General features: G+C 46.2%; 1 protein-coding gene across 3 annotated transcripts in view; it reads left to right on the top strand.

Annotated features, from left to right (window-relative positions):
- The window catches only part of VAPB (VAMP associated protein B and C), a 58484-nt gene that overhangs the window by 5879 nt on the left and 32220 nt on the right, over nt 1-20385 (top strand). The window contains exon 1 of one of the 3 annotated variants that reach the window (XM_045053445.1): nt 1430-1466. The exons of the other annotated variants lie outside the window; for them this stretch is intronic. Coding sequence (XP_044909380.1) covers nt 1439-1466 — 28 coding nt within the window. The 5' untranslated portion in view covers nt 1430-1438. Of the gene's footprint in view, nt 1-1429; nt 1467-20385 lie in introns of those variants that run through there. 3 annotated transcript variants of the gene reach the window in all.

Below are 20385 nucleotides of genomic sequence, written 5' to 3'. Positions count from 1 at the left end.
ATTAGGGGAAGAGTCAAGGGAGTAAACTATGTTGGTTACTCCTGGTAACTCCATGCAAACCATGATAAACTGCATATAACTCCATGGATACTCCATGTAACTCCATGTAAACGATGTTGGTACTCCCCTGAGGCTCGATTTTTAAAATCTGAAACTTGAATTTTTACAAAAGGAATCATCTCCAAAGATCGCCTCATCCACTCCCCATCTGTATTTGAAAAATTTGCCATCTGAAGGCTGACCATGATTTGGAACAAATGAGCGCAGCTTTCAGCAAGGTGACAAGAAAGAGTGCTGAGTTCCATTAGTCAAGACAAGGTTGCCGTAGAGTGTCTTTAATAAAATAAAATAAAAGCCTTCCGCGCAGTAATTTTGCAGCAGGGATTGTGTTCAAAACAAAGTTACATTATGCTTCCTAGGCTCGCTTCCTCGTTTTCTATCCTTTTAGGCCCCTTTCAGGCTGTCATCAGCATAGCGTATCTGCGCTTGCTTTGGCCCTTGCTCAGTGGCTGTGTGCCTTCTTTGAAGTTTCTTCCTGACAGACCTGGGCTGCTGGCTTTACAAAAACAAGAGTCGTTTAAAGAAGCTTTGTTTATGGAAACAAAGTTACCGGACTTGACAGACATTTTAAGATTTTTTTTTTTTTTTTTTAAATCCGCGCGGCAGAAAAGTATCTCTAGAATATCTGTTTTTCAAAATGTTAAATGTGTTAACAGAAGCTGTTGATGTTTAGATACAACTTAAAGTGCTTTAGCCTTTCTTGCCTTGCATGGGAAAAAAAATCATTGAGAAAATGGCATGGTTCCATGGGAAGCACTCCTGAAGTGCTTTCTTTTAATAACGTTTTAGACAGAACTGTAAAGCTGGAGCAACACCACCTTAGTTTTCCTTTATCCTTTCAGAGGGTTATCATCAGTCTTTGACTAGTAGGTTAGTTTTTCTTTTCATCGGCGTCAGATCATGTCTTCAGTCAGACTTTGTGGTTTATGGGTGTGTGTCCACGTCCGCGTGGGCAGCCAGTGGTGCTTGTGGGTCCACATTGTTACAGATAACCTGCGATAATGTTTGAGTTTGTATACAGTTGGCAGCTCAGTAGGCTCCTGCAGCGTCAGCCTATCTGGGAAGGGTGGTTAGGGAAATACGTATTTGGGGGAGAGAGAGAGACTGTTGTCTGTGCCTTTTGGATTGTTCTCTAAGGCAGTGGGATGGACCCCGGGACCATTTACCTATATGTAAATTGCTCGTGATGCGGCTTGGAACCTTGACAACTCTGAGTTGCTTGGATTGTCTAAGGCTTGGAGAGCGCCAGAGAACGGCGGAACGGGAAGCTGAACCTAGCGAGCTAGGAGCAGAGGGCGTATTTACTCGTAAGGGGCCGAGCGGGCGACTCCCCCTGCTTCCCCTCTGGGTTGGGCGTGGAGTTAAAAGCAGTGGCTGTATGCGGATGTCCATTTGGAAGAGCAAAGGTAGGGGAAGGACGAACATTTCTGGAAGATGGATGTTTAATTTCCAGGAAATAGTGCACAGAGTGTAAGGACTGTCCATAGACGCTCGCTGTTTTCTATCTCGTTTACCCCGCGCCACAGTCCTGTGAGGTCAGTTACTCGGTGGTTAGACAGCGGGCCCCTGAAGGAGGCTGCGGTGGTAGATGGTGGTGCAGGGATTTCACCCTGGTGTGCCTGGAGCTAAAGCCCATTTCTTTTCGGTACGTCCCAGTCAGCTCTTTAGAATGAACTCATAAAGGGATTCATTCCTGGGGGAGGAATGCAGAGGATTCGTAACCGTTAAGGAAGTGTTAGTAGCTGTCAGGATAATTTCTTAAGAACGTTAATTAATTAAAAATTATTCTTCGTGGAGTTTTTTACGAAGGATTCTGGACCATACTTTTTATTTAAAAAGTTCATGTCGATGACTGTGTAGCATTCTTTGGTTTACCTTGTGAATATTCACTTTTTATATCAGATCTTGATGGTACTTAACGATTCTGTGTGTGTAAAAAACATTAGCTTTCGAGTAATTTGCAGCTGTGTTATTGAGTCTTTGGACGGTAGTGTGAAATGTGTGCGTGATAGGGAAGTCACAGGTTTGCAGTTTTGCGAAGTGGGTATCCTGGAAGGTAAGATAGGAATATCTAACATAAATGACCTTTCAGGTGCCACCTTTGGCTCTGCTGGTGGGGCTATAAACCCTTTAGTCCCGATGCTCCTGCTAGGCCCCTGCCTTCAGCCGGAAGCGAAAAGGGTAAGTTAGTAGATAACCAGAGGTTTCTCGACTGCCGACAGAGACTACTTCACTTCACGGGGTATAGTAACAGAAAGTGTCGTTTTATTCTGTACAAGCTGTGCTTTGGGAAGCCTCGCTCCCCCGCGTGATGACCTACACGCATACGCGTCCAGCTGGAGAGGGTTTGGAGACCTGCACGGATATGATGATTGTGTGCGTAACAGACGGTCGTCCAGTTGTGAACATTTTGGGTGTCTTCCTTTTCCACGGCTCATCCTTTGAGGTTTTCTTCATGGACAGACCGTGCCTTCTTGTCTGGTGGAAGGAACAGAACACGTGGCTGATGGAGGGTGGGTTCCACCACCACATAGCGAAAGCTTCCTGTGGACCAGGCATTGGGTCGGGGACTGAGGAGTCCTGGCTCGCAAGGTTCCCAGCCTGTAGGTGGTAGAGGGCAGGGCAGACCCTGGAGACGGCGCACTTACGGGCCGTCTCCACCTGGGAGCTTAGACGAAGCCGTGCGGGTTCCTCTTCGGGGTTTCGATCTCACAGGGAAGGGGGCGTCTGAGATTTGTGACTTGCCGGGCTCTTACTGTGTGCGAGGCATTTTTCTGTACCTGCTCATTCATGTAGTTCTTACAACAGCTTAGGAAGTGGAAACAGTTAGGATGTTCAGGTTCAGGAACCTGAATTAGGGGTGGAGCTGGGATTTGAACGAGATCTGCCCGCAAAGCCCGTGTCCTTTATCCTTACGTTGGCTGTATCTCTTCCCTTCGCGACCAGTGGGCGTGTGGCCGAGTAGGAAGGCCCTAGGTTTTCTTATTTATTATGTTGTTAGGAAGATGAAAGGGGGTCTGGAAGTAGGACAGTGGGCCTCGAGAAGGAGAATTGAAAGAGAGACGAGAGAAGAAGGAAGGAAAGGTGCTTCCTCGTAACCTCGGCCCGTAATGGCCTCCTCGCATGCTGGCACGAAGCGCAGAGTTGTTCTGGAACCTTGGAGTGCCTGACTGACGTTAAACATGCCTTTCTTCCGATTCTCTTCTCCCCCAAGAACTCACGTTCTAGCTCGATCACTTCTGACCGTGTCATTAATGTGTTAGTGTTAAAAATCGTGTCCTGGTATTATCACCGCATCTTCCCTTCCGCCACCCGTCGGCCTACGTGAGGCCCTTTATTTTCTAGTGCCTGCGGCCCCCACATGATTGTCGCTTAGCTGCTACTATTTTCCTTCGGTGGCATCATTCAGCAGCTGTGGTAGAGTAGAAAAAAGGGGAGGAAAGGAATGGCACCTGTCTGAGAAGTCAGTATCATCATCATCTCCGGTGTAGAAGTGAGAGGACCTAGGCCTGGACTCTGAAGACGTATAATTTGCACCGGTCTCTCAGCGGCACAGCGTGTGTGTTTTGTATTACCAAGGGGGGCTTTGTTCCCTCTGGCGCTGTCACTTGGGAGACCCTCCGCTAGTCTCACTGGCTTTGATTTCCTCTTCTGTTGGATGCGGGGGCTTGACCTGAACATCACTGGCCGTTCCATCCAGCTCTAGCCTTGAGAACGGGACATTCAAGTTTACCCTTGAGGGCAGAAACTGGGGCTTGTGTTTCCCGTAGAACCTACTAGTGCCTTAGTGGGCGCCCGGGTATTTAATTAACAAACCCTCTTGGTCCCGTTTAAAAGTTCAGTCAGTGTCAGGATTCTGTCAACCTTTCCAGAGTATTCTTAGAGCTTTTCTCATCTAGCTTTTTTCTGCATCTCCTCGGATTGCACAGATTGTATATCATTTGCATATTTCATGTGTTACTCTTGGGCGCTTCGTTTTCTGACTGCTTTATTTTCTCTTCTAGAATGCAAACTCCTGTAGGTTTTGTTTCTTTAGTTTTTCCAGCAATGACGAATAGAACATGCCTTCTTTTTCTCCAGGTACTTTTTAAGACCCTCACCTTTCCTTTTTTGTTTGTTTGGTTTTTTTTTTGTTTTGTTTTGTTTTCTTCTTTTTTTTTTTTTTTTTTTTGGAGCAGTTTTAGATTCCCGGTAAAGGTAACAGGAAGGTACAGAGATTTTGTATATACCCTTTGTTCCCACAGGCATAGCCTCCCCCGTTATCAACACCGCCCATGGGAGTAGCACATTTGTCACAATTTATGAACCTACACGGCTACATTATAATCTCCTAAAGTCCATAGCTTGTATTATGGTTCACACTTCGGGTTTGGACAATGTATAATGATACGTATCTACCATAATAATATTATGAAGAGTAATTTCGTTGCCCTAAAAATCCTGTTTTTCAACCTACTCATCCCTCTCTTCTCTCCAGCCCCTGGCAACTACCGATCTTTTTACCGTCTCCATAGTTTTATCTTTTTCAGGATATCGTGGAGTTGGAATCATAGAGTATGTAGCCTTTTCAGATTGATTTCTTTCACTTAGTAATGAATATATTCTTTTCCTGTGGTTTTCTTCCACTAACCCCAAAGAAAGGACACAACCCTGGACATGGTCATCTTTTTAGTATTCTGTAGAAACATTTGAAATAGAAGCATACCTAAGACTAGAAAGAGGGATTTGCTGAAAAACCAAAGGTTTGTCCTTGTGGAGGCTTATTTGAATTCTCATTCTGTTGGTTGAATTGATTTGTTGGCATATAAATGTATCCTGATGGACTGCTCTGGAAATCTAAGTCCATGCTTTTTGACCTTTTTAAAGTCAGACACTGCTTTACTAATTGGATGAAGGAAAGCCATGAATCACTCCTTAGACAATCTGCAGGTGTGTTCGTTCAGAACTTCTCGTGTGATTTGGGGACAGAAGGATCGCAGTTCCCGTGGGTGTCTCGTTGACCTCCGGCGTCAGAGAATGGCGGAGGGGGAGAAACATGCGAGGTCATCTGGAGAAGTCCCGAGGAACTTCGTCAGTTCATTTGGGTCTTTTTCTTTTCTCCTCTCGTTATTTTTTTAAATGAATGCGTTTGCTGCCTTTCTCCCGCAGAGATCGTTTCTCTCTTTCTTTTCTATCCAACGCTGAGCGCGGTGCTGAGTGCTGGTGGCCTAGTCGTTTTCGGTGCGCACCTGAGCGTCGTCTCGTCCACCTCGGTCTTGGTTGCCCTCCTTACTTGTTCCCCCTTCACGTTCCTTCTTTTCCTCACAAGCTCCTGGATGTAGCGGTCCTAACGGCCATTTCCCCGGCACCCGGGCACCCCCCTGTTGCTGCCTCAGCACGCGCCCCTCTGCTCCCGAGCCCTGCTTCCGTCCCCAGCCTCGTCCCCGCGGGCTTCTCCCACCCAGGGGCCCACTTTGGCCCGCTCCCCCTGGAGTCCTGCTGCGAATGCTCAGGGCGATAGGTTTTCTCCCCCTCTTCTCGCTTTTCCTTCTCAGCGTCCCTCACTGTCCTCCCTCGTCCCCGCTGGGGAGGTCTTCCTTGGCACTTGCGGGTGACCCGGTGACCGCCAGAGGACCGCAGGCCTGACCCGAGCCCATACGCGGGGCCGCGGGGGCGGGGGGCGCAGTAGGTGCCAAACCGCACCCCTCGCTCCCTTGTCTTTTTCTCCTCCCGGCTCCTCGTCCCGCGGAGGCTGCTGTGTGAGCGGGGCCCACGTCCGCGCGGTTGACCAGTTCGGTGACTCAGAAAGCCCGTGACTCAGATCTGCGCCTTCTTCCTCGTTCCTCCGTCGTGGCTGCCTCGCTTCCCCCGGGTGACTGTCCTGCCTCTTCGCTGGCCTTCCTGTCTGAGTCCTCTGTCTTGTCTCCGTCCTGGTGACGCTTTCACATGCGCAGGTCCAGCTCATCTCTTGCTTGCCTGAAATCATTGAATGTCTCCCCGTTGTCAAAAGAGTGAAGTGTACGTTTTTTAACAAGACCCGGAAAATGGTCCGTGCCTGTCGCCCTTGGTCTCCGGCGTCTTCTCTCCTCCGCTCAGGTTCCAGCCGTTCCTTCTCCCCGGTGCTGGGGCTTTGCAGAGGTTGTCTTCCGCCACGCAGAATGGGTCCGTTCCTCCCCCTGTGTCGCTGCTCCCTGCCACGTACCTCAGGGCTCGACACGGCTTCCGTCCTTGAGGTTGCTTTCCTGTCGCCCTCGCCACTCACACTGTCCTGTGTCCTGTGCTCCCACGCTTACCATAGTAAGGAGTGTTTGGTTTCTTGACCCCCTTCCTCGTTCGCTTACAAGACCTTTGTCTTTTGTCCCCAGACGCCAGGGCACGGCCCGGGGCGGGCTCTCCAGGCGTCCGCTGATGGTGTCTGGGCTTAAGAATATCGAGAGAGGGGAGCAGGGAGAGGAGAAGACTTTCTGCGGTGAAGGATGGGCAAGCCCACCCATCAGCAGAGCTAGCCGGGAGCAGCCGGTCCGTGTGGACCCCGTGCCCTCCGCTCAGAAATATTTAAGGTTTCCCACCGTGCTGGCGCTTCCGTCTGTCTGCACGCTTCTCTTCCCACCCGTCCTCCCCGCCGTTTCAGAGTCAGAACTGCTCCCTCACCCTGTATCCTTCGCCCGCTCCTTTCCCGTCGCAGATGGTATCTTGCTCGTTAGCCGGCCCGTCCGGTGTCTCACGTTTCTCCTCTGCTTACCTCCTGCCCGGTGCCTGCAGACGTGCTTCCGTTTCCCTTCCTCAAAAGGAGTCGCGCACCCCAGATCTTCCCCTGCGGACGCGGACGCCCAGTCTTCCATCACAGCCACGTTTCTGGAAACACTGACTCTCAGTCACTGGCTTACGCCTTCACTTCCCTGTCAGTTCTCAGGCCTCACCGCTCCGCTGAAACCTCTTGTGCTTCACCGGGTTTCTCTCTGCGACATTTATCTTTGACTTTTCCGGTGAGCTGCCCACCTCTTCGTCGTTTCTTTTACCGGGTGTTGACATGACCCAGGCTCTGTCCTCTGTCTTCTCCATTTAACCGTTTTCTTTCTGCTTTCTCATGAACAGCGCCTTCAGCTGTCCCTTCGACACAGAAAACTTCCAAATTTGTATCTCCAAGCAGGTCTTCTGATCTCTGCGGTGTGCCTCCTGCCATCCCTGCCTGTCGGGTTGTCACGCAAGTGCCCCAGACTCCACGTGTCCCGTACTCTGCGTGCAGAGTTCATCCACGTGTTCCCGTCCAGCGGGTCTTTCACATCTTGGCAATGGCCCCTCCAGTCTGCTGGGTGATCCGGAAGTCCCAAACTCCTGTCGCCCCGAGGCTCCACCTCCGACACCCGACACCCGCTCAAGCCATTGTATTCAGCACCACGTGCACCCCTTTGCTGCTTTGATCTCCACTGCCACATCCTGAGGATAGGCCCCTTCCCTTCCGGATTCTTCCCCCTGTCCCAGCTCCGTTCCTGATTCTCCCTACTTCCCTCACCCTTCAAACTATCCTGTATACAGTTTTCAGAGTTACTTTTCTAAAATTGAAATTTGATCATGTCATTTCTTTATTTTAAAGCGTTCATTGGCTCCCTAGATCACATGGGTTAGTGTTCAGAATTCCTAGGCCAGGATCGAAGCCTTTCAAGATTGGGCTTTTGTTTTCCTTTTTTTAAACAGTGTCAGCTTTTATTTTCCATGTTAACAACTGTAGTATTTATACGCTGTTCAGAATAAGAAGCCCTCAGACACACACGCACGCACGCACACATCGCTCACCCTCATATACATAGTCAGATATGTGCAAATACATACCTTCTTATTTCTGGTTTATACTAAATGCTGTAGAGGCAATGGAAACTTTCAGAGCCCCTGTCAGAAAAGAGAAGCTCATTTTTTTCTTCACGCTTACCTTCCTAGAATTATTTTTTTTTAGTTTTTTATGAAAAAAATTTTTTTAATGTTTATTTATTTTTGAGAGAGAGACACACAGAGTCTATCTGTGGGGGAGGGAGAGAGAGAAGGGGAGACACAGAATCCGAAGAAGGCTCCAGGCCCCAAGCTTTCAGCACAGAGCCCAGCACGGGGCTCGAACTCATATACTGTGAGATCATGACCTGAGCTGAAGTTGGACATTCAAGCAACTGAGCCACCCAGGCGCCCCCCCCCCCCCGCCCCGGAATTATTTTAATATTCTTCCTTTCATTTCCTCATGCAGAGCTCATTGTCATACTTGCATAGGGTTAAGGTAATTAGTTTTTACAGTTTATTTTTACTTAAACTGTAAGGTTTGTATTTTATTTTGTATTTTTTTAAGTTTGTTTATGTTGCGATTTAGAGAGAGATTGAGTGGGGGTGGGGGGTGGGGAGCTAGAGAGAGAGAGCGAGAGAATCCCGCGCTGGCTCTGTGCTGTCAGCAAAGAGTCCGGTGCGGGGACTCAGTTCCACGAACCATGAGATCAGGTCCTGAGCCGAGACTGAGAGCTGGAAGCTCAACCGACTGAACCACCCAGGTGCCCTGAACTGTAAACTTTTTAAAGAGCATTTGTCAGCTTCGTCCACTTCCCTCGTGCCACCTTGGCTGTGACCCTCTGTTTTCCTCCGTAAAGACCCCACTTCAGGGGCGCCTGGGTGGCGCAGTCGGTTGAGCGTCCGGCTTCAGCCAGGTCACGATCTCGCGGTCCGTGGGTTCGAGCCCCGCGTCGGGCTCTGGGCTGATGGCTCGGAGCCTGGAGCCTGTTTCCGATTCTGTGTCTCCCTCTCTCTCTGCCCCTCCCCCGTTCATGCTCTGTCTCGCTCTGTCCCAAAAATAAATAAAAAAACGTTGGAAAAAAAAAAAAAAGACCCCACTTCAGTTGCTTCACACTGCTTTCACCAGGCCTTTCCTCCGGCCCCGAAAGCGTGTCGGTTCATCTTTTCCCTCAGCGTTCAGCCCCCACTCGCCCCACCCTCCTGTGTTTACGTAAGATGTTACGTATTACCTTTAATATAGTATTCAGTGCAGTGAGTGGTGATATAAAACCCTTGAGTTAAAAGAGTGTGAACTCTGGGGCCAAACTGCTTGGATGTGAATCTTGGACCCTATGTCATATGGGTCATAAGATCTTTGGTAAAGTATTTAACTTCCCTGTGCCTCATATTCTTCACTATGGGGCATGTTAGGATTAAATGAGTTAATACAGGTGAAGTGTTTGAAATAGACCTGGCACGTAGATACATTTATTTATTTATTTATTTATTTATTTATTTATTTATTTATAAATGTTTATTTTTGAGAGAGAGTGAGTGTGCGCGAGTGTTTGTGCAAGTGGGGGAGGGGCAGAGAGGGGGACAGAGGATCGGAAGCGGGCTCTGCGCCGACAGCAGCCAGCCCGATGTGGGGCTTGAACTCGTGAACTGCGAGATCATGACCTGAGCCAAAGTTGGACGCTCGACTGAGCCACCCAGGTGCCCCTATTTATTCATTTTTAAGAAGATTTCCTATCTTAGATTTTTAAATTTTTTTTTTCAACGTTTTTTATTTTATTTTTGGGACAGAGAGAGACAGAGCATGAACGGGGGAGGGGCAGAGAGAGAGGGAGACACAGAATCGGAAACAGGCTCCAGGCTCCGAGCCATCAGCCCAGAGCCCGACGCGGGGCTCAAACCCACGGACCGCGAGATCGTGACCTGGCTGAAGTCGGACGCTTAACCACTGCGCCACCCAGGTGCCCCTCCTATCTTAGATTTTTAATGTTATCTCTACCCACAACACGGGGCTTGACTTACAACCCCGAGGTCCAAGAGTCGCATGCTCTACTGACGAGCCAGCCAGGCATCCCGGACCTGCCACGACTGAATGTTAACTGGTGTCTGATCATTTCTTCCCCCCTCCCCCTGCAGATATATCGTCCTAGAGCCTCAATCCCACATTCCTGTTTCCTAATTCTGGATGGGTCCTGGAATGGTCCTCCCAGCATGCTTCAGGTCTCCCCGGGGTTCGGGGTTCGGGTAGGAGCAGCAGAGCCATGTCTGTGGCTGGGGGCTTAGCACAGCTGCCGGGCAGTTCCTTCATCAGTTCCTGTTTGAATGCCTAGAACGTGCTCAGTATCGTTCTGGATACTCGAGAGACCGAGGTGAAAAACTGACAAACCCTTGCCTTAGTGAGCTCATCTTCCAATAGGGACGATGGGCACTAAATAAATAAACAAACAGGAAATGTGTATAACTTGGTGCCAGATAATAGTAGCTGCTGAGTGGGGCAGTGGGAAGGGAGGTGTTGTGCACAGGTTAAAGGGGTTTGGCACTGGAGGGGCGCCTGGGTGGCTCAGTCGGTGACGCATCTGGCTTTGGCTCAGGTCGTAATCTCATGGCTTTTGAGTTCGAGCCCCTTGTTGGGCTCTATGCTGACGGCTCAGAGCCCGGAGCCTGCTTCACATTCTCTGTCTCCCTCTCTCTCTGCCCCTTCCCTGATCACGCTCTGTCTCTCTCTCCTTCAAAAATAAATAAACGTTAAAAAAATAAAAGAAAGAAAGAGAAAGAGAAGGAAAGAAAGAAGGAAAGAGAGAGAAGGAAGGAAAGAAGGAAAGCAAGCAGTGACTGGAGAAGGCTGTGTTCCCGAGAAGGTGATATTTGAGGTGAGACCTGTTTGAAATGAGTGTGCAAGCCATGCACACATCTGAGGGAAGAGCATTCCCGACAGGCAAGGGCAGGGGCAAGTGCAGGGCCCCAGAAGGCACCGAGCTTGGAGTGTTCAAGGAGCAGGAAGCTCAGGTGCCCGCAGAAAAGGAGTTCTCTAGTGGACAGTAGAGGAGGGGCTCGGAGAGGAAGGAGGAGCCCTCTGGTAGGCCAGCCACAGCAGGGACTTGGGATTTCGTTGTGAGTGCTCGAGACACCATGGAGGGTTCTGAGCAAGAGTCTGATTTCCTTTCCTTTCCTCTCCTTTCCTCTTTATTTATTTAATGTATTAAGATTTTAGTCTACACCCCATGCGGAGCTCGAACTTACAACCCCAAGATCAGGGGTTGCACGCTCTACTGTCTGAACCAGCAGGCTCCCCTGGAGTCTGTGTTTAAATGGCCACGGCGTGGGGTGGGGAGAGTGGGCTCTGAGAGACGGGAGGGAAGGGAGGTGTGTGGGTGATGGCGTGTATGGAAGCCGTAAGGCTACTACAGTAACCCAGGCCAAGTGTACAAGACGGACCGTGGCTAGGACCAGGGAGGGCGGCGGCCGTGGAGAGAATGTGGTGACCGGTGCTCGCGTTCCAGACGTGTGTTGTAGGTAGACCTGGCTGATGGGTTTCGTGCAGAGTGGAGCGTGGAGGAGAGGGAACTAAGATCCCTGCTTTTGGCCCGAGATTTTGGTGAGGGGTGGTTCCTTTTCCTGAGATGGGGAAGCAGTGGGTTTGAGGCAGGGGAGTGGGACTCCACAGGGTGGTTGGTGCCCGATAAACTCCAGATGCTTGGTGCACCTGCAAGCCAGCATCCAGGGAGAGGAGCAGGCTGTGGATAGAAATTTGGCAGTCACTAGCTTATTGTTAGGATGTGGTATTGGAAGGAATACTTGGTTTTCCAGTTGAGAGATGAGGGAAGCCTTTCCAGAGGAGGAGGCATTTGAGCGAAACTTTGAAGGATAAGTAGGATTCCTAAAGGCAGAGAAAGGGGGAAGTAGATGTTTTTTATCCGAGCCTCACAGCCTTTTCCCCTGGTCTCTGGTTGAATTTGTTTAAGAGGCTGCTGACCTGGTTGGTAATCTCTCTCCTGGGGTCTCCACTTAGGTTCTCTGTTGAAAAGGAAAGCAGAGCAGATGGCACACTGACTGACAGCACGTCCTGCTCTCTCTCCTTGTTCACCCACTGAAAATGCAAGGTGGACCATGGGGGCGCAGAACGCCGCGCAGGCTTTGCTTCACCCCTCCGTGTGTCTGCTGCGAATGGGGACGTGTTCGTTCTGGAAGCTTTTCATGTGCTGTCATCTTCGCTAAAGATTGGACACTTCGGGGGAGTTTTTACTTGTGTTGGTATCTTACCCACTTGACTTGAACTGTTAATTTACATTTTTTTTTTTTTAATCCTTATTTGTTTTTGAGAGAGAGAAAGAGCACGAGCGGGGAAGGGGCAGGGAAAGAGGGAGACACAGAATCAGAAGCAGGGTCCAGGCTCAGAGCTGTCAGCACAGAGCCCGACGTGGGGCTCGAACCCACAAACTGTGAGATCATGACCTGAGCTGAAGTTGGACACTCAACCGACTGAGCCCCCCAGGCGCCCCTTGAACTTTTAATTTTTAACTTACTCAAAACCGCAACTACAACCATGAGAAATTGGGACCCTTTGTTCCCTCACCACTTATATCCCTCACTTGGGCATAATGTCTGTCTTTTCTTTTTTTAAAGTTTCTTTCTTTTGAGAGAATGCTAGTGGGGGAGGGACGAGAGAGAATTCCAAATAGGCTCAGTACCGTCAGCACAGAGCCCCATCCCGTGAACCGTGAGATCATGACCTGAGCTGAAATCAGGAGTCAGATGCTCAACCGACTGAGCCACCCAAGGCGCCCCCATGACGTCTGTCTTGACTCTTATTGCTTTGTGTGAAAAAAATGAGTCACATTTCGCCACTCTCCTGTTGAGGTAGAATTTTATTTGGAGTGGCATATTGCTTATCTTCTTATTTTTGAAATCACTGTAATCACAGATTTTGGTCTTCTGGTAGGAGAAAAGTGACTAGGTTGTTTGTTAGTCAATGCATAAAGATTGTGCTTTGAAAAAATTCAGTTAAATTAGACCATTAATGGCCTGAGACACTTCTAGAACTGATACGTAAAATTCATACTAGTCAGGTGTGGTGTTATTATCTTGAAATACTCTTCAACTGTCTGCTCTTGTCTCAGTACTGAGTATAGATAGGATTATAAAGCTTCAGCCCTTATGTAATACTTTTAGCTCTTTTTCTATTTAGAAAAAAAAAGTGTTGCGTTCATGGAAAGTAGTGATAGTACTTAATCTCTAGATGGGTCAAGGCTTCCAGTCTTCACAGTTCTAATAATAGATTTTGTCAACATTTTAGGTTTGCATCTTTGTCTTGAATTAATGAGGCCACTGCTACATTAACCATATTTTTAAATGATAACCTTGATTTTTTTTAAAGTTTACTTATTTTGAGAGAGAGAGAGAGAGAGAGAGAGTGAGTGAGTGTGTGTGAGGGGCAGAGAGAGAGGGAGAGAGAATCCCAGGCAGGCTCTGTGCTGTGAGCGTGGAGCCTGATGCAGGGCTCGAACCCACAATCTGTGACATAATGACCTGAGCCGAAATCAAGAGTCAGATGTTTAACTGACGGAGCCACCCAGGCACCCCCAGCCTTGATTTTTATAAATGACACAAGAGTGGCTGTTGATGTAGGTGTTTTGGTTTTCAGCAACTCCACAATTCAGGATGCCAGCATTCTTATATATACAAGGCATCCTGGGCAAGAAGAAAATGATTTCAGACATTGCCTAGATCTGATGTAAACCAAAGGTAGCTTTCTTTATGTGGAGAAAAACTTAAATACGGAAAAATACGGATAATGTAGTAAACAGCCAAATACAGAATAGCAAAATGTTAATAGTCTGTTCCAGTTGCTTTAAATCTTCCTGTCTTTAATAAGTAAACTTTCCTAAGAATTGGAAGACACTCCTGCCCATTCATGCTCCTCTCTTTTCTTTATTCTCCAGAGGAGTTTAGTGTGAACCGCCTCCATTTTTGTCTGTGTTCTTTTCCGTGGCATCATGGCGCAAGTATCACTGAGCGTGCTTTTGAGAACCATCTCCTGTTGAAATCCGGTCCGGTTCATTCTTTTCAGTTGTCCTACAGTGTTCCTTCATAGGAATGTAGCGTATTTATGAATGAGTCCTTTGTGTAGTCGGAATAATAGCTGGTTATCTTTCCACGTCGGCTGCAACTAGTTTTCAGTTTCCTAAGCTGTTCCTTGCTGTCTAGCCGTATGTCTTCTTCGGGTAGCTTTCCGGAGTTTGATCTCAGGCCTTCCACAGTACTTTTCTCCGTTGAATTCTTACACTATGGCAGACTGCCTTGTTTGTGGTCTCTTTTTCCCACCCATGGAGTTGGTGGCAGACTGACTTTTAGTTCTTTCTGCTCCAGAGGAGCTAGGAAACTAGTGAGTTGAATAAACAGCCTGAAAGGCTGCTAGAGTCTGTTTCAGTCAGGCTGGCTTCTGGCGTGCCTTTGATGGCATCATTAGTATTCTTGGTGTTGATTTCTCTTGCTCTAATAACGGGTGTGATGTGTTTGTCTCCGGAGGATATTTTATTTTATTTACTTTATGAATTTAAAGGTTAATTTATTAATTTAGAACACTTTGCATTCTAAGGTTTCTTCAGGAAAGGGATGTGCCTGTGCAGGGTTCTTTCTGCGTGGTTATTTCAAAATAAGACCTACACAATTAGGCTTTCTGTTGATATGTTGGAATCCAATATCTGCATTAAAAATATATTGGTTGCAAAGCTTTGTTTTTGTTTCTGAAGCATTGATTTAATGCGAGAGCTAACAATTCAGTCAAGAAAATAGATTAAAAAAACGTTTTCTCCCAGCGTCCTTACTGTTGAATTCATAGTTATTTAAGAGCCTACCCTCTTTGAGTATCTGTTACTATGATATCTTTTTTTCATTTTTTTAGAGGGGGTGACTTTAAACAAAATTATCATAGAATAATAATGATGAAAACATTATTGACTCAAGTCAACATTTTTAATACCTTCAACCTGTATGTGAACAGCACAAATTCATCATGACTTCAGATCCCAGTTATGGAGTAGGCATCTGTTTATAGGAAACATGCCAGGATCAGAGTCGGGTTGCCCCTAAGGAAGTCTGGCGTTCATTCATGTTGTACACATTTATTGAACCCCTTTACTACTTGGGATGACTGTTCTAGGCTCAGGGCATCCAGTGATGAATAGGACAGACTCAGCTTCCTCTCACATGGGGGTTTACTCTAGGTAGGAAGCAGTCAGGAGAGGAACAAATGCAACCATCGGGTGACTGGGAACAGCACAGTCCTGTGCTGACGGTGAAAAGGGTGATAGTGCTGGGAAGGGAGCAGCATCCGTCTCGACCTTCATTCACCTGGAGCCTGGTTGTGCACACAGGGGAGGCATGCGTGCAGAGTAAACCTTTGCTTAAAATAGCTAGTCTCGGGGCACCTGCATGGCTCTGTCGGTTAAATGTCTGACTCTCGATTTCAGCTCGGGTCTGTGGGTTCGAGCCCCACCTGGGGCTCTACACTGACAGTGTGGAGCCTGCTTGGAATTCTCTCTCTCTCACTCTTACTCTCTCTGCCCTGCTTGTGCGCTCTCGCTCTCTCTCTCTCTCTCTGAAATAAATAGATATACTTAAAACAAAGCTAGGGTCATGGTGTGACCATTCATGCAGAAAATTTACTGAGTCTTTTGCTCTGTGTCTGGAAGTATTCTAGATGCTGATCATCAGTAGCGAACAAGAGGGACAGAAATGTCTCTGTTTTCATGGAGTTTCCATTTTGGAAGGGGAAGACTTACATAAACAAGGGAAAAACCACGAGGATCGGTGCACTGCAGATGGTTAGGGAGAGCAGGAAGCAGTAGGGTGCTTTAAGGAAAATACACTGTCAGAGGGTAAATTTTAAAGACATCTATAAGATGTCCAACAGACTGTACTTTAGAGTGTCCATTTCTCCCCATTTTAATATACTTTTCCCAGGCACAGGGTCTATTGTATCGAGACCTCAAGCATGATTTTATTGTCTTAACAAAATCTATCATCAGTCCTAGGCTTCTGGAGACAGATTATTACCTTCCCAGAAGGTAATCTTTTCAGAGTGGAAGTGAAATATGCTAAGTTGTTTTTTGGAAGGGTTGAAGAAAGGAGAGATACAGTACCTAAATTGTGTTTGCAAAAATATAAAATAATACAACTCTTTTTATGCAGAGTGAAAAAAAAAAGCTGTTTTGGAGCTAATAACTTTAAGTTTATATCTGGAAAGCTGAGACTTGATAGATTATATACCAGTTTGGTATATAAGTTATCTGGCGACACATACAGTTTGAATTTCAAAGTATTGTAGCTACATCAGGAACATATTACAAAGGAAGGATGTGTATTTCTTTTTTTTAAAATTTTTTTTTTCAACGTTTATTTATTTTTGGGACAGAGAGAGACAGAGCATGAACGGGGGAGGGGCAGAGAGAGAGGGAGACACAGAATCGGAAACAGGCTCCAGGCTCCGAGCCATCAGCCCAGAGCCCGACGCGGGGCTCGAACTCACGGACCGCGAGATCGTGACCTGGCTGAAGTCGGACGCTTAACCGACTGCGCCACCCAGGCGCCCCTAGATTGGCTTCTTTAACTTAGCAATATGCATTTAAGATTCTTCCATGTGTGAATTTTGGTGTGATAGCTCATTTTAGTGCTGAATACTATTTCCATTGTCCGGACGGACTACAGTTTATCCATTCACTTACTGAAAGACATCTTCATTACTTCCAAGTTTTGACAGTATGAATAAAGCTGCTATGAACATCTACGTGCAGGTTTTTGTGTGGACATGAGTTTTTGACTCTTCTAGTGAAAACCAGGGCATGCAGTTGCTGGATTGTATGGCAGGAATATGTTTAGTTTTTGTAAGAAACAGCCAAGCTGTCTTCCAAAGAGGCTGTACCATTGTTGCATTCCCACCAGCAATGAGTGAGAGTTCCTACTGCTCCACAGCCTGGCCAGCCCTTGGTGATGTCAGTGCTTTACATTTCGGCCCTTCTGATAGGTGTGTATGGATGTGTCACTGTTTGATCATTGTTGTAATTTGCAGTTTCTTTTCTTTTCTTTTCTTTTCTTTTCTTTTCTTTTCTTTTCTTTTCTTTTCTTTTCTTTTCTCTTCTCTTCTCTTCTCTTCTCTTCTCTTCTCTTCTCTTCTCTTCTCTTCTCTTCCCTTCCTTCCTTCCTTCCTTCCTTCCTTCCTTCCTTCCTTCCTTTCTTTCTTTCTTTCTTTCTTTCTTTCTTCCTATTTGCTGTTCCTTAATGACATGTAGAACATGTTTTTAGTTGTATGTTTTTTCCATTTGTTTGTCTTTCCATCTGTAGATCTTTGGTGTGGTATCTGTTCAGATCTTCGGCCCATTTCTCGTGTTGTTCGTTTTCTTGCTGAATTCCCAGAGTTCTTTGTATGTTTGGATGAAGTGTGTCTTCTGCACGTGTTTCCTCCTGGTCTGTGGCTTGCTCGTCTTCTTACTGTCTCGACACTGCCTGTTGCAAAGCAGGTATTTTTCCTTTTCGTGAAGCCCGGCTCATCAGTGATTTCTCCCATGGGCTGTGCTTCTGGTGTTGTGTCTGAAAAGTCACCGTCAGACCCAAGGCCATCTAGATTTTCTTCTGTGTTGTCTTCTTACAGTTTCTTGCGATGTCTGTATCTGTAGATTGATCTATCCATCTATCCATCTATCTATCTATATGTGTTCTTTTTTTTTTTTAATTTTTTTTTTCAACGTTTTTTATTTATTTTTGGGACAGAGAGAGACAGAGCATGAACGGGGGAGGGGCAGAGAGAGAGGGAGATACAGAATCGGAAACAGGCTCCAGGCTCCGAGCCATCAGCCCAGAGCCTGACGCGGGGCTTGAACTCACGGACCGCGAGATCGTGACCTGGCTGATGTCAGACGCTTAACCGACTGTGCCACCCAGGCGCCCCTATCTATATGTGTTCTAGTTGAATTGCCAAGTAAAAATGAAATGATACATTTACCCCTTAAAAAATTCCATGTTGCTCTTTACAGATGGGGTGATAAGATGTGCTGGAGGTTACACAGATAAGTAAGGCCCAGATGGAGTTTTGAGTTCACTTGGAGCTTTCACTCTTACCTTATACGATTGTTGGGACCTGAACTCTCAAGTTATCTTTTATAAAAATGGTATTTGCATTTCCTGAAAGGAAGAGTTTTATTGGTCGTTTTTTCTCTGGGTCTCTGAATGAACGAACGAACGATTACAGGAAAGAGCTGCAAATTCTTGTACTGTACATAGATTGGTAAAAGGTTTAAGATTTAACGGAATACTTTTTCTACAAAATGCTCCTGTGTTTCCTGCTTGATAAGTTTATCCAGACATTTTTGATGAGATTTCCAAATTAAAAAAAACTTGTTTGAAGTTTATTTCTGAGAGAGAGAGAGAGACAGAGAGAGCGAGCAGGGGAGGGGCAGAGAGAGGGAGAAAGAGAGTCCCAAGCTGGACTCGAACCCATGAACCCTGAGATCATGACCTGAGCCGAAACCAAGAGTTGGATGCTTAACCGTCTGAGCCACCCAGGTGCCCGATGAAATTTTCAGTACTTGGAACCTGACCTCTTACTGTTGAGAAGTTTGCTGGATTGTGACCTCCTTTCCTTGACCTTTAAACGAGCGCTTTATAATTCCAAGGCTCCTTTTTTGTAAGACTGAAAAATGAACTGTTTCTCCTTTCACTTTCGATGCCATGCATACTTCTGCTCGCAATGTATTCTTTGTTGTATTTGCATTCTAAGACAGGTGAGTTCCAGATCTCCTTACTGTCTGAGAATGTACACTTGGGAATGACTGTAAGTCACGCCTTGGTGGATGAAATCGTTTACACTGTGCCGGCTTCATCTAGACACCATTGAGAACGTGTCAGGGAGTCCATACTCACTCGTGAGCATCTCCAGACCCAAGACTTTTCACAGATGACTATACATAATATAGGATGTTAAGATTATTATTCAAATTGTTGAAAAGGGAAAAAATGTTAAAGATCATTCCTGTTTTCTCCCAAATTCTTATTGCTTTATTTATTTGACCTTCATCTCACATTTCAGATCCTTAGTTCCTAGTTTTATATAAACATTATTTGAAATAAAGACTAGAAAACCGGAAAGAAAAATGATTAAAAGTATTTGCTGTGGCCCTAGAGATACCAAATCATTTTTTCATTTTTTGTGAGAAAAAAGTCTAACTTTGGAAGGAGATTTCATTTGTAAGCTTGACTCTGTACTTTATAAGCAATGTTTAAATTCGTTTGGTGATAAATGTGCATGGTGGGACAGTAAAATCCCAGTTTTTACATAATGCTTTAATGGAAATGGCAGTTTTATGAAATGAAAGTGACTAGGAAAAATCGGAATGATGCTCATAAGCCCTTACATCATTTTTATTGAGGTTTTTGTATATTCTAATTCATTAATACAGGGGAAGAGGAGATCACTAACATGGTTTATTTCCTATAATTACTCAAATTGAATATAATTTATTTTCAATAAAATTCTTAGAGTACATTGCCCAGGGTGGGGAGAGGAGGGCTGGCGTGGTTTTACAAAATGTCTGGATTTTTACTCGTGAGACTTCGCTGTTTTAACGATGTTGTTCACTCGCATGTATTTTTGGCATAGTTCCCTCTAGATTTCTACAGATAAAAACCTACGTAAGCCCAAGAAATCCCAAACACTTAAAGGCCCAAGATTGAGTGTTGAGAGAGAAATCTGGGTTATTTATTTTATCCTGCTTATTACTATAAATAGGATTTGTCTTTTAATAAGACTACCTTTTATGTGATTCATATGGATTGAAACATTTAATAAACTGGGGGAATTTCCAAAAATCATTTAGTGTTTGCAGTTAAATCTGGTTTATTTTGTGGGACACCTAGAAGAAAAGGTCAGTGTAAGGGATAAACAAATGCTTAAATTTTGGTGCTCCCTCCCCCACCCCCAACTTCATGAGGTAGGGCACGCAGGAAGAGACGCTACAAACTGAGGTGGAAAGAGTAAATATTCTCAGTTTCATCACAGCGAAATTTTGCCGGCAGCCCTGTGTTCTGCTCAGTATACTTCAGACCACCTTAGGAAAGTCTCTCTTTTTTTGAATGAGATTGTGGCCCGTTATGAATTCTTGGCATTCTGACGTGAAGATGCTCCCGTGTTCTTGAGACAGAATTTTATTGGAACTAATAACTTTAAGCTTCTGTCCGGAAGACGTGAAGGCCTGATAGTTTTATAAATCACCTTCAAATTGTCGCTGCCTCCCCGCTCCCGGCCCCAGGCTTTATATTTGAAAGCTCACCCCTTTTCGGGTGTCTCTCTGTGTTGACCTGTGTCTTGTCTGTTTTCTCCTCCTTTGCCCCAGTGGCAGCTTCGGGGCGGGAGCCGTGCTCATGTGGAGGTTTTGTGATTGGCAGTCCTGGTAAAGGCCAGGGAATGTGCATATGTGGTGATTATGCCCATGTAGGGGTGTGTGTGTGTGTGTGTGTGTGTGTGTGTGTGTATTTAGTTGCTTTCTTAGACCCCAGAAAAGCAGAGTGGCGTTTATTAGCTTTTCTTTTTTCCTT

Source organism: Felis catus, chromosome A3 (genome assembly GCF_018350175.1).
Source record: "Felis catus isolate Fca126 chromosome A3, F.catus_Fca126_mat1.0, whole genome shotgun sequence".
NCBI classification, from domain to species: domain Eukaryota; kingdom Metazoa; phylum Chordata; class Mammalia; order Carnivora; family Felidae; genus Felis; species Felis catus.
Note: the sequence above shows the minus strand (reverse complement) of the source record. Positions and strands in the feature narration are given on the sequence as shown.